This window comes from Rhinolophus hipposideros (assembly GCF_964194185.1).
Source record: "Rhinolophus hipposideros genome assembly, chromosome: 26".
Lineage (NCBI taxonomy): Eukaryota > Metazoa > Chordata > Mammalia > Chiroptera > Rhinolophidae > Rhinolophus > Rhinolophus hipposideros.
In genome coordinates, this window is record NC_138072.1 from 24290339 (window position 1) to 24303803 (window position 13465).

Sequence of the window (13465 nt, forward strand, 5' to 3'; positions counted from 1 at the left end):
CACCAAGACTTGTCATTTTCCATTTCTTTCCTTTCTTTTTACAACAGCCCTCTGGTGGGGGTGACGCGGTCTCTCACTGTGGTTCTCACTTGCAGCCTCTAACAACTAATGACGCTGCACATCTTCTCATGAGCTTATTGGCCACTTGTCTATATTTGGGGAAATATCTTTTCAGATCCTTGGACAATTTTTTAATTGGTTTATTGTCTTTTTATCATTGAGTTATAAAAGTTCTCTATAAATTCTGGGATACAGGTCCTTTACCATATATATTATTTATAAATATTTCCCCCCAGTCTATAGGTTCTACTTTTACTTTCTTGATGGTGTCCTTTGAAGCACAAAAATTTTTAATTCTGATGAAGTCCAACTGATCTATTTCTTTTTTCTTTCATCATTTGTGCATTTGGTATTGTGTCAAATAAGACTTTGCCTAATCCAAGTTGACGAACATTTGCTCCTGTATTTTTTTCCTAAGAGTTGTATCGTTTTAACTCTTAAATTTACGTCTACCAGATATTGAGTTAATTTTCGTGTATAATGTGAGGTAAGTCAGACTTCATTCTTTTGCATGTGGATGTCCAGTTTTCCAGCGCCAGTTGTTGAAAACATATTTTTCCTCATTCAATTATCCTGGCACTCTTATCCAAAACCAACTGATCATAGATGTAAGGGTTTATTTCTCGACTTTGAATTCTATTCCATTGATTTACGTGTCTATTCTTATGCTAGTACTAGACTGTGTTGATTACTATAGTAGTAAGTTTTGAAATCAGGAAGGGTGAGTCCTCCAACATTGTTCTTCTTTTCAAGATTGTGTTAGCTGGGTCTTTTTCATTTCCATAAGAATTTTAGGACTAGCTTATCGATTTCTATAAAAACCTCTACCTGATTTTGACCTAGAGGTTGACAGATGTACTCTCACCCCTGTATCTACAGAACAGAGTGGACCAGAGGACCAGAGGACAGCACAAAATTCCTGGTGAGATTAAAATGTTTGATGCTTTGCTTGATTTAAAAAAGAAAAGAAAAGAAAAAAAAAGAACACGGGAGGGAAGAGTAAGAGGAGGTCTAAAATGTCCGAATTGGAGGGAAGTTGGGACCTTGTTCCTATTATTCTTGTGATCTTGCAATCCACATATAAAAACTAAAACTATGAAAACCACTTTATGGAAAGAGCAAGTTTAAATGGCTCTGAGTTCAGAATAGTGAAATAGATTTGAGTTACAGTAACATTTTTATATGGTAGAAAAATCAAAATAATTTCTAGGAATCTGAGTTTCACAGCCCAATCATCTGCACCAGCCCTGTCAGTGAAGGCTCAGGCTCAGGCTTTGGAGTCCGAGCTGTGCCACCTAATTGAATGACCTTGGACAAGTTGTGCGACCTCCGACCGATACACGGAGATGCTGAGACATCCTCAACAGGTTACCATGACAACTGTATGCACTGAGGCAGCACAGTGCTGAGCGCGGCACCCAGATCCCGGGCCCGTGACAGCTGGCCTCCCTGACGACCTCAGTGAGTGCTCAGCGGACTCCAGCTGCGTCCTCGGTCCCCTAACAGGTAACATTCTCCAGCATTTCCATCAAGGAAATAGTTCAAAGGAAATCCAATGACATGTGCTTCCTAAATGCCACTAAGATGACCAAACTCCTATTTTTCCTTTTTTTGAGCAGTGACTAGCAGGGATAAAAATCTTGTTTTCATGCTATTAATTCGAGGACGATGAAAACAGCACACACGGCTCTTTTGAGTATTCTCGATCCATGAAAGTCTCCCTCAGCTGCCTCTACAGCACTTAACATCGTCGGTAAATGTTTTCTGACAATTAGCCTCAGGGAACCCACTATCAAAATAAATTAAAAACATTTTTCATGGCTATCTTTAGAGAGCAATAAACTCTAGACACATGAGAAAAAAATGTAACCAAGTTCTGAAAGAGAAGCGTAACTTTCAGGAAGGCCAGTGTACCGGCACATATACCACAACAGAAGTTTCTAAATTACCAAAACCATCCTCCAAAGATATGAAGGTTAGATCTTTTGTGATAGCCCCACAGGTCCGAGGCTCGACTCTTCACATTTATTTGTTTTTGGTCGTTCTTTGTTGCGTAATTTCTATTGTCCTACGTTCAAATTCACTGAGTCTTTGTCAAATTCACCATTCTGCTGGTGAGTCCATCCAGACTTTTTCATTCAGTGATTGTATTTTACAGTTCTAAAATTTTCATTTGATGCTTTTTTATATCTTCCATATCTTTGCTGAGACTTTCTATTTTTCATTTATTTCAAACATGTCTGTACTTGATCACTGATGTATTTTCATGATAGTTGCTTTAAAACCTCTGCCCAGGTGTTCTTCTGAAAAGTAATGCTGTGTTTACCTGACACTATTGAGAATGGTGAGTCCAGAGCCTATGAATTACTCCGAGTGGAGGAATGTCCCCCATGTCATGGGTTCAGTCCTGTCCCCACATGCAGGATGCGCTCACCCGTTAGCAGGGCGAGGCGGCTCTCCACACTGTATAGAACTTATTTCCTGCCCTGGAATGCTCTCCCTTCTCTTCCCTACTTCCTCCTTTGAAAACCCACCCAAGAACCACTCTCCTCAGGACACCACCGTCCACTCCTGCTGCTCATACAACTCCTCCCTGTTATGCCCCCAATTTTGACTGTCCCCAGGTATGCTTTTCTTGAGAGGCATGATCATGCATCCCGTGTGCCTGTTATGTGGACTGAGTGTCAGGGACAAAGAGTGCACTCAAAACTGGACTCGGGTAACTTCACTGCATGTTAGAAAAGGAAGGACCCAGATACAGCTGATCTAACCCCTACATTTGCAGAGAAGGAAAATGAGATTCTTCATTTATAAAACAGGAACAGAAAGACCACACAAGCCCCAGAAGAACACAAGAGAGACAGGAAGACCGGGGCGGGCTAAGCCAGCTCCTTTCTCTTATATCATCAACCCAAAGCTAATCACTTTATTTATACATCATTCAGTCAGAGCAGTGATTACCTTGCCTGGACAATAATTTCCAGGCTTAGAGAGCAGAGAAAATGTGCTGTTATCTTGAGATAAAACATTTTTTCCTGGACAGAACAGTCAGCTCCCCTCCATCGCACCTTAGGACCTTTAGATTAGATTTGTTTGCAGAGACAGCAATCCCTGGAGCTTAACACCAGCAATTTCCCAGCCTCCCAGCCTGGGAGCTAGCTGGCCTGAAAACTAATTGTCTTTCATAATCTTTCACTACTCATTGCTTCTATTTCTACAGAAACTCTAGAATCACAACTAAAAACTAATATGGAGGCCACGTAAAATAACGGGTAGAAAAGGCAACATAAAACTCTGAAGACAGGTGCCCCACAGACTTTTCAAAGACGCCACTGAGGACGTGACCTTGCATGGCTGTCAGGGCTCAGCTCATGTCAACTCCTTAGAGACCTTTCCTGATCACCACCTCCCTCCCCCACCTCCAGCCCCCAACGACCTCAGTGCCCTAGTTTATTCTCTCTTTATTTCTTGATTCATGAAATTGCCTAACTCTGGCTTACATTTTTCCTATCTGCTCCCCCATTAGAATGGGGGACTTGGTCAGTATTGTCCATCAGCAAGATTTAGAATGATGCCTAGCACAGAGTAGATGGAAGGAAGGAAGTGGGGGAAGCAGGGAGAAAAAGAGGAAGGGGGACGGGAAGGGAGAGAGGGAGGGAGGATTTTCCAAGTGTGACTGGTCTAACCCTAACGGTTGTTTACTGTATCCAAAGTAGCCCAGGATACTTTGGTGATAACAATTCGGACGTCCCACTAGGGCCAGCTGGTCATGGTGACATTTGAACCATGATGTAAGGTGCTCATTGTTGCTCTGCAGCTAGAGCTCACATTCCACTCTCCGATGGGGGTGGCCCTGCCAGCCTGACCTGTTCACTTGGCACCTGCAGGGTCAGTGAACTTTTAAACTGGGGGTGGGAGGAAAGGGGTACGGGCAGAGCTCAGCCAAGGGCGTGGCTATCGCTGGCACAAACTGAGGGGGAAGAGGGCAAGACAGTGTCTGACTAAAGGATAAGGAGCAACCATGGGGAAAGAAAAGGCAAGTATTTAAGCCAACGCCAGCAGCCCTAGCAGAGTCCCGTACAACAGGATTTGCCACTGGTGAACGCGACAAAACTACGCACCTCACGTGCTATCACAAAGCTTCTCCCACTGTAGGGGCTTCTTAGCACAGACTACCGGGCCGCGGTCAGGGCAGGGCCTCCAAGTGCCTGTTGCACAAGCTCCCCGATGAGGCCCACACTGGGCTGCAAACCTCACTGTGCTGAGCAAGACGCCACAGCTGAATCATCCGTGGGGCCGTCGAGGGACGGGCGAAGTGGCCAGTGTGCCTAAGGGACCGAGTGTTTCATCTTATTTAAGTGTAAACAGCAGCTAGGACTGTGCACCGTGCCAATAGTAGTTCCATCATCGTAGAAAATTCTACTCGCCGGTGCCATGCCATAGCACCTGGTAGCCATGGCCTCTCCTCCCCAAAGTGGGTCAGTCCAAAAGGAAAACTTTAAAGTAACAGGGCACTTATATGCCTCTATATACCAGCCTGACGTCACCCTGATTACAGCCACTCAGGCGATTCAGATCCCAGAGAGGTCCTGTGTCCGGAGCCGCTGACCCATCAGACGGCTCCCTCACAGCAGGTTTGTGTTTTAATGGAGAGAGGTACACTCTAAGTGTATAAACTCCTAGAAAATAAGACTCCCCTACATTCTACCGTAAGGGGAAAAAACGGTAAGTTCAAGCCAGAGGTGGATTCTAGAGCCCCCTGCTGTGTGAGGTCCTGCCCGTGTGAGGTCCTGCCCGTGTGAGATCCTGCCCTTGTGCAGTCCTGCCCGTGTGAGGTCCTGCCCTTGTGAGGTCCTGCCTGTGTGAGGTCCTGCCCTTGTGAGGTCCTGCCCATGTGTGCAGGCCTGGGGCCCTGGCTACTCACACTGAACACCATGACGTCGGACCTGTTCCGTATCTCTTCCACAAGGGCCAGCGGTTTCCCTTTGGGGACGGGGATGGTGCCGAGGACCACGATCCCTGGGGTGGACAGTGTGTGACGAGTGGCCTCGATGAAAGGCTGGCTGAAGAGCTCCATTTTCCCAATCTCATCGATGACACACACTCTCTGCCCTGGGCCATTGCTGGAACCTGCCTGAAAATGACAAAGACATTCACTGGGACACCGATGACATACTCAGCAAAGGGCTCAGGGGTCCCGCTCCCCAATCATTCGCCAACCAATAGTCATACCAGGGAGAATCAACCACACTTTGGGAGACAGAAGACCATGTCACAGTCCACACGAAAAATTAACTGGCCACCCAGACTCTCCCACCCAGAACACTCACTTCCCCGAGCCTCCCAGTTTTCCTGGCAATTTGTACTCCTCTAGAAAGGTTCCAGTAATAACCAAGCTTTATATTTATATACACCCAGAAAATAAGCAGGACCCGAATGCCTCGGGATTCAAAGAAATGAATCAACAAGCCTGGCAGCCATTAATAACATTGGCCTCTTCTCTTTCGGTGTCGAGTCAATGAGATTCCCTGTCTGGCAGGAGGACGTAACTGTTGCAGATGAATGCCTGTGTATTTCATATTCTGCGCTATGAGTGTGGTGGAAAGAAGTGAAAATGAAAAGAAAAGGAGTCGCAGTTAAAAGAAAAAAAGTGAGCAGGCTGTGCCCCTTATATCCAACATGCCCTTTCTAATATCTTGATTCCAACTCGTGTCCGTCATTGCTTTGACACCCCACTAGAACAGGTCTGGGGCCAGGAGTCCTAACGACTCCCAGCTCCTGGGACTCGCACCTGTGGAGACCCCCCACCTCCAACGCAGTACTAGGCTGGTCTGTGTGACCACTAGAATACGGCAGAAGTGATGGCACATTGCTTCTGAGGTCAGGTAAAGGGGGTTACTGTTTCCATATTGGTTTCTCTTGATATCTGTTTCTCTCTCCCCCGCTCTTTGGGATCACTCATTCTGTGGGAAGACAGCTGCCATGCTGTAAGGACATCCAAGTAGCTGATGGTCCATGTGGAAAGAACTGAGGCCTCCCACCAACCATGAGAGTGGGTGTGAAGCAGCCCCTTCCCAGTCTAGCCTCAGATCTCACAACCCCCTGAGACACCCCGAGCCTGACCACACAGCAAAGCCACTTCTGGATTCCTGACCCAGAGAATCCATGTGAGACACTAAGTGTTTGCTGTGACAATCCACTGCATGGGGATAATTTGTTACATACAGAGACCGGTAACTAACATACATGTCCTCTCTCGGAAACACCCCCAGAGGAAGCTGCCACGACTTGGAGTAGTCCTGCCACAGCAGTGGCACACAGAACACACAATAGACACTTCCATGAATGCTGAGTGACACATTATAATATCTGTACAGATAATTACTCTGAAGAGTGTATGTAAGCTGAATTACAAAGTACTTTTCATTAAGTTCTTAGACCCCATAAATAGCATCAATCCTCTCTCAGAAGTCATGTCTGAGTTGAGCTCGGTCTGGCTGCACTGCAAACACCAGAGCTGAACTGTCCCTGGTGCAGGGTGGCTGGCGGTGGCAGGCATGGCTCAGGCGGGCCAGGGCAGGTGCCGAAGGCCTGTGCGGTGCACTGAAGGGTGGGGTTTTGTCCACCCGCTGGGAGGGTCTAAATGGGGGGGCTCACAAATCCTACAAAGGCCGTTGGCCCCCCGTGTGGGGTCAAGAACACATGCTACACAACTTTTAGGAGACAAGACTGGGGGTGCTAAAGCCGGCAGTGACTGGTGACTGCAGGGAGCAGCAGAGCAGTGGTTTTCAAACTTTCAAGGAGGTGGCACTCTTTTTATTTTCCTTCCTATTATCCACACATGTCACTTATTTTCTACGCATTTTGTTAGCAGAAGACCAGGAAGGGGGTCCTTTGTGATCCAAGAGAGGTCTAAACAATTAAACTTCCGTGTTTCTAACGCACCTCATTTTCACCTTTCAGTTAGTTATGTGTGTGTGTGTGTCCACACACACACGGACAAGGTCGTATTAACTTTTTCCTTTCCAATGGCAGTGAATGATGCTGCAAAGTTGAGCCGCAGCAGCTCACGCTGCCCTCCACTGCGGGGGAGAAGGAAGAGGCGAGTGTCCGTGGAGGAAGTCACTATTCATTCCAAACTTGTTCTTCAAAAATGAAGGCCAAATTGGGGAGAAACGAAACAGCTGTCAGCCACCTGCTTGTGAGCATAAAAACAGATGATCCCACAAGTGCAAGCCATTCCAAGTGACCAGACTCTTCCCAAGGAGTGTGTGGGGCATTCTGCTGCCTACGGAGACCATGAACAGTGGTGCGCCGTCCTTCTGGAGGCCACCACGGGAAAGTCAAACAGAACTCTACTCTGGCATATCAAAATGACAGTTTTGAAAGCATCAATTCAGACAAAGAGGGACAATACGAAGAACATGTGTGTGCCGGTTGTACACAGGCATCCAGTTGGGCACATACATGTGGGTGGTCCAATCACATGGGCGCGCATGCGCAAGTGCCAGCAGCGGGCATGGAGGAGTACAGTGGCTCTCGGACACCCTTCCCGCCATTCTTCACCAGTCACTACGGACAGCTCACCCACTCCAACTCCCGCCAGAGGTATCGGACACACACACACACACACACTATGTTCTACCAACTCCGAGTGCTCGTGTGCAAACCTGAGCTTATCTAAAACCCCTCATCTGCCCACAGGTAGGGACTTTTATTTATCATCTAGGAACTACTGCAATCTCAAAAAGAAGTCTTGGATTTTTCACGAAAAGTGGAAGCTATTCATGCTCAGTTAACAGACAGCTCTCAGACGTGAAGCCACCGGAAGCCTGTCAACACTCAGCTTGTTTCTCTAAATAACATGAACATTCATTCAAGGGCTTAAGAAAAGAACCACTATTATGTTCAAATTGGGTTTATTTCTATATAAATGCAAGCAATTTTAGAGAAAAACAAAAAAAAAGCCAATGAACAAACAATCCCGTTCGCACTGTCCCAAACTCTGCGCTGAGTTGAGACAGACGCAGCCTCCCGGCGGTAGGGCCCAGGTCTGAGAACTGTCAGGAGCACGCTTACCCCCGGCTGCGGGGACTAACAAGGCTCGGGAGGAACTGGAGCTGATGGCACCGGGTAAGGAGCGCGAGAACTGCGGCAGTTTGAGGCCGTGGGTTCCCATTACGGGCACACTCGGTGTGCGGCGCGGCCTTCCTCCCTCGCTCAGCCTCTCGGCGTCTGTACACTCATCACACTCCTCCCTTAGGCTAATGCTGCAGCCGATCGTACATTTTCATTGTCACAAAGAGTGAGCAAAGCTTTGTGCGGGCGTATTTTAGTTCCTGTGTGTTCTGAGGGGAAAGATGGTTCCTCGGGGTAGAGTCCTGAAATTGACCAGTTGGGGAAGAGAACCATGAATAATGTTACAGGCTGGGCTGCACTCAGCGCTTTGCTTTCTGGAAAAATTAAATAGATTTATAACAACAAAATATCTTGGTACCAGTTATGCCAGAGACCTGAAAATAGTGTGTTTCCTTTGGCCCTTTGTTTGATCTTTAGATGTGCTTGTAAGTATACAAAGTATAAACATAAAGCAATTTCATTTAACCAAAATACTGAACCGAGAGAAAGCTAATTAAAGTGATTTTTGCCTTATTCTGAATGACTCACTTCATCACTATCTCTAGGGGTATTAACGTTAACTGTTTGTTAAAAATCAGCCACACAGACTGCCTTCTGAGCTTGTCGGTCAGGGTCGGCCGGTATAAGTCACGGGAGGAACCGGGCTGCCTGCGGCTGGCAGTCAGGCCGCAGATCTGTAGCCCTGCCCACAAACAGCCACGGAGCTGGGGGCCAGAAAGGCCAATGGTGGGAACAGCAGCCACCGCCGAGCCAGCCCACGGTTCCTCAACCCTCTTACGTTATTAGTTAAAAATGCAGGGCTCCAATTAGCCTTTTAAGTGTGTTTATTCCAAGCCTAGTTTCAGAATCCCTTCAGAATGCAGATTGGTGGCAGGTCGACTGTGTGTCCCCAGGGGATACAATCCAGGCTGGCAGCCAGGACAAGATGTCTAGACAGCCCGACGCACCCGGCAGCCCAGCCCTTCCCCACTGAGGCATGCTCGGGGTGGAGCCCCCCGCCCCCCCCTCCCCCGCCACACCAGTTCTCAGGCTCCTCCTGATGCCCTACCTGGCCTCTCGGGGGGGGGGGGGGGTCCTCCACTTGGCACCTGACCACAGAGTACCACAAAGGCACCCCTGGAATTTTCCGAGCTACGAGAACCATGCTGGAGTGAAACAGCATCCACTAGCTGACTGCCCAATGGATGGAGAGCCTGGGTATCTGGGCTGAGTCTCCATGCCAGGTGGATGGCTCGCTTTGGCCCCGGGGCTCCTGGCAGACACACATCAGAGTGCTGCGCCCACCACCTCACTCACCTCACCAGACCACCCCTGCTTTGCATCCACGGGCAGCCCAGGACTAATGCGTTTTACACACTTTACTGCAGCTGAGTCCTACGTAATAACTTCATGTGGCAAGTGTCAGCCCCTCTGTTCTACCAACAAGGAAAGGAAGTAATTCGTGCAGTCACTGAGCTCCCGAGACAGAGCTGGAGTCCAATCCGACGTCACCTGCTGCCCAAGCTCCCTGCCACACCCTACGTGCATGGGATACCCCCTGCACACTTCCAATATGAAATAGGAAAATAATGAACCTAAGAAATTCCTCTAACCACGAAGAAACTGCCTGGCTTTCCAATGAGAAGCAATAGCAGTTTAGTTTCTAGGGGCCTACAGAGGGACAACCACGAAAACTCAAGTTTTGGATACTAATCCTATTACTTTCAGTACTCTAAAAGAACTATATATTTGGGGTCTCAGAACAATTTCTATCACCAACATCATTTTATCGAGTAGAGCACAGCCCACTTTTGTAGGAGGTGTGACCTGCAGGTGAAGGGACCGCCACCCCCTACCCTGAGCACAGCTCTTTACACACAGGGGCAGACACACGACCAGGTCTCCCAAGTGGGCTAACTCCTGCCACTCCTGCCACGTCCGTATCACCTGACAGTGTTTACAACAACTAATTTGCTTTTAAATTTCACTTGCTTAGTAAAAATTGTAGTCAATATTTAAACTTTTGATAAAAGTTTGGTATTTTTTGATGTGTGATATAGTCTTTTGTTAGAAATTGCCTGGGGGAGAGAAAGCTGATTATTTTTGCTCTAGTAAAATGGTGATGGCTTTTTTCCTAACTAATGAGGTAACTGGATACAAATGTAGGAGTACAACTTAGATTAGGAAAAATCAACCATTCCGGCTCTTTGAGTTCAGCTTTTGGATGCAGTCATATTATGTTTGTTAATTACTACTCACCTTATTGCAGAAAGTATTTCAAAAGGCAGTAGTTACATGTGCTTTTCTAATGAAGTTTTAAAAAATTAGAATCAACTAGGAGAAATCTGGATGAGGAGGATATGCGGGTCTTTAAGTGTCTCCCCATTCACTGCTCCTTAGTTTTAAAGGAAAAAACAGTAAACGAACAGGGAAAAAATGGACAATTCTTGAATCCATCAGGTGACCTAAATCCTATCACCAAACATCACATACCTCCAGATGCCCTGCCCGAGAAAGATGCGTCACCATTTACATGGTTCTGGCCGAATCTAACACAAAGAACCATCAGAAACCCCCCAAAGAGGAATGTCCTATTCAAATTGAAGTGTATTCCTAAAAATGTTAATGTCATAAAAGACAAAGAATGACTGTGGAACTATTCCAGAAAAAAAGGAGATATCATGGCAGTATCTAAGGAGATATGACAACTAAATGTAACAGCTGACCCCAGGTTGGAGAAGAAATGTGACAAAGACCCTGTAAAGTCAACTGACAAAACTGGCATAGGAATGGTAGATTAGACCAAAGTACATTCTCAGAGCAGATAACCGTACAGACACATAAGAGCATATCCTTGTTCGTAGAAAAAAATATACTGAACACTTTGAAGAGAAGTACCCTGGTGACTGAAACATACTCTCAACTGGTCCCCTGCAATTTTGTATGTTTACACACACAAACACACACACACACACACACACAAACAACAATAGGGCAAATGCTAAAAATAGGTGACTCTGGGTAACGGATAACAAGTACACAGGTGATCTTGCAATTTAGTCTTGTAATTTTCTCTATGAATAAAATTACATCCAAATAAAGTTTTAAAAAATTAGAATCAATATAAAAAAGAAAACACTCACATGCACACGTATACTTTCTCTGCATCAGATTCAAGAAAATCTACTCATCACACGCAAACCTCCTCCGGAAGGAGTGCGGGGGCCTAGACAGACACATAGAGGAGACAGCCAAAGGAAGTGTTGGGAACGGGACCCAGTGGATTACCCAAAGGGAGAGACCGCAGTTTATACCAACTCTCCCCCACCGTGTTCTTGGCAGTGGGCTGCAGAATGGTGCGAAGTTATGGAAACCCAAAGCAGAAGCCGGCTCAGCACCTAAGCCACAGGACCTCAGCGAGGCCAGCAGTGGGGACACTGAAGCCGCAGACCCTGCCCAGTGGGGTTAGGTCCCAGGAAGGCTGCCTGACGAATCCTGTAAGACGACTGCAGAGCCAACCGTATACTGAACTCAGTTCATCGCCTGTTCTGATTGACTGCAGGCATGCTCTTACTGACAATTTTTAAATTAATTTTTATGTTTGCACCAGAGAGCTTTTAATTTCCCTGGTTGCAGTTGCAATGCGTGTGACAGTGAGGGACAGAAATAGAAGGAGAGGAGGAACGGGGCAACAAATGTCACATTTGCTAATAAAGGAAATTCTAAAGTGATATTTGGGCTCTTGTCAACCTTTCAAGAATGACCCTGAGTAGAACTGGATTTTTCTAAATCCTCTCTAAAGCCTGGTGAGCTGTAAACCTAAGTGGCACTTCCAGGTCAAGTGATAAAAAAAATAGCATTTCCCTGGACAGTTCTCTCACCTTCAAACGAAGTTTCAAAGATTTGAAGCAAAGTCTTATTTCAGAACCAAAAGCAGATCCTGCTCTCAAAAGCAAACATACACAAAGAGCCTTATTTTGATCAAAACAGGGAAATACAAGGTTCAAACTATGTTGACTTTCATTGGGTGTTCTGGTTCAGGTCACTATTCCTTCCACGGATCTTTATTAAAAACGATACTGATACTGTTCAGCCTAGAAAATAGGGCTCTGAGTAGGTGTCCTTTGCTCTTTAGAACATCATAATCTGTTATTATCTGTTTGTGTCAGTAGGAGATATAATGGGAACCAAGAAAATGTTACATCCTACATCAAATTCTAATAAAGCATTCAGTGGGGTTGTCAGAAGGACCATTATGAAAAAGGCCAGTTATCCTACCAGACTTGATCATCAGAAAACTAAAAAAACAATCCTAATTACAGCAGCATTGGAAAATAAAAGAGACATACAAATAACCTTACCAAAAATTGTTTAACGAAACAAATAAAAAGGGAGAGAAAGACTGTTTTTGAGTGTGAACAATGAAGGCTGTCTGCATAGTTAAGATATTCTTTATATCTAAATAACTATAATTTTGTATAATTCCTATCACTCCATATTAAGACTTTTTATGATTGATAATAAGGTCTTGATTCTACAATTCATTCCAGTTCTACCACGTACAAGCTGCATGTCCCTGGGCAAGTTAATTTCTATTATATGCCTCAGTTTCCTCATCTGTAAAACAGGAATACAGATAGCGTCACTCTGAGGATTAAATGAGTTAGTACCTGGCACAGTGTTTACTCCACCACCACCACCACCATTACCATCAATACTACCACAGTTTGGAAAAATGAACAAATAAGGAAGGAAAAGACAATTTTAGAAGAATAATAACGCAAGTAATCACCATGGTAAGTAACACAGTATGGCACTGATGCAAGAATCAAACAGATCAATGGAAGAGAACAGATAATACTAAAACATTACACACATACTTTTTAATATAATTAATGAAGCATAATAAACTAATGAGAAATGGGTTATTTAATAAATGGTTTTGGTAAACCAGCTAAGTATTCGGAAGAAAATCAATTGAGAGTGTCATTGTACATTATATTCAAAATAAATCCAGATGGATTTAAAACATAAATGTTAAAAAAAAAAGGGCATAGGCAGAAGAAGAAATACATTTTATAACTTGGAATAGGGACAAACTTTCTCAATGTTGAAAAAAAGAAATCACCAAAGTGATAACTGAGAAAAATATAATCGATCAATATAAAAAGATTATTCACCTTATAAAAGATCTCTTTTAAGCCAAAAGAAAAGAAATTGGAAAAGGAATGAATGAACAATTTAGATTAAAAAAAAAAATACCCAATAAGCAACTGAAAAACATTTA

At 45.1% G+C, this 13465-nt stretch overlaps 1 protein-coding gene across 9 annotated transcripts in view; it reads right to left on the minus strand.

Annotated features, from left to right (window-relative positions):
- NTPCR (nucleoside-triphosphatase, cancer-related) overlaps nucleotides 1-13465 on the minus strand; it is a 31582-nt gene that overhangs the window by 5218 nt on the left and 12899 nt on the right. For 8 of the 9 annotated variants that reach the window (XM_081038979.1, XM_081038987.1, XM_081038982.1 and 5 more), the window contains one exon: nucleotides 4985-5194. In XM_081038979.1, the coding sequence (XP_080895105.1) occupies nucleotides 4985-5194 (210 nt within the window). The remainder of the gene's footprint in view (nucleotides 1-4984; nucleotides 5195-13465) is intronic. The other variant, XM_081038980.1, reaches the window with a different exon arrangement.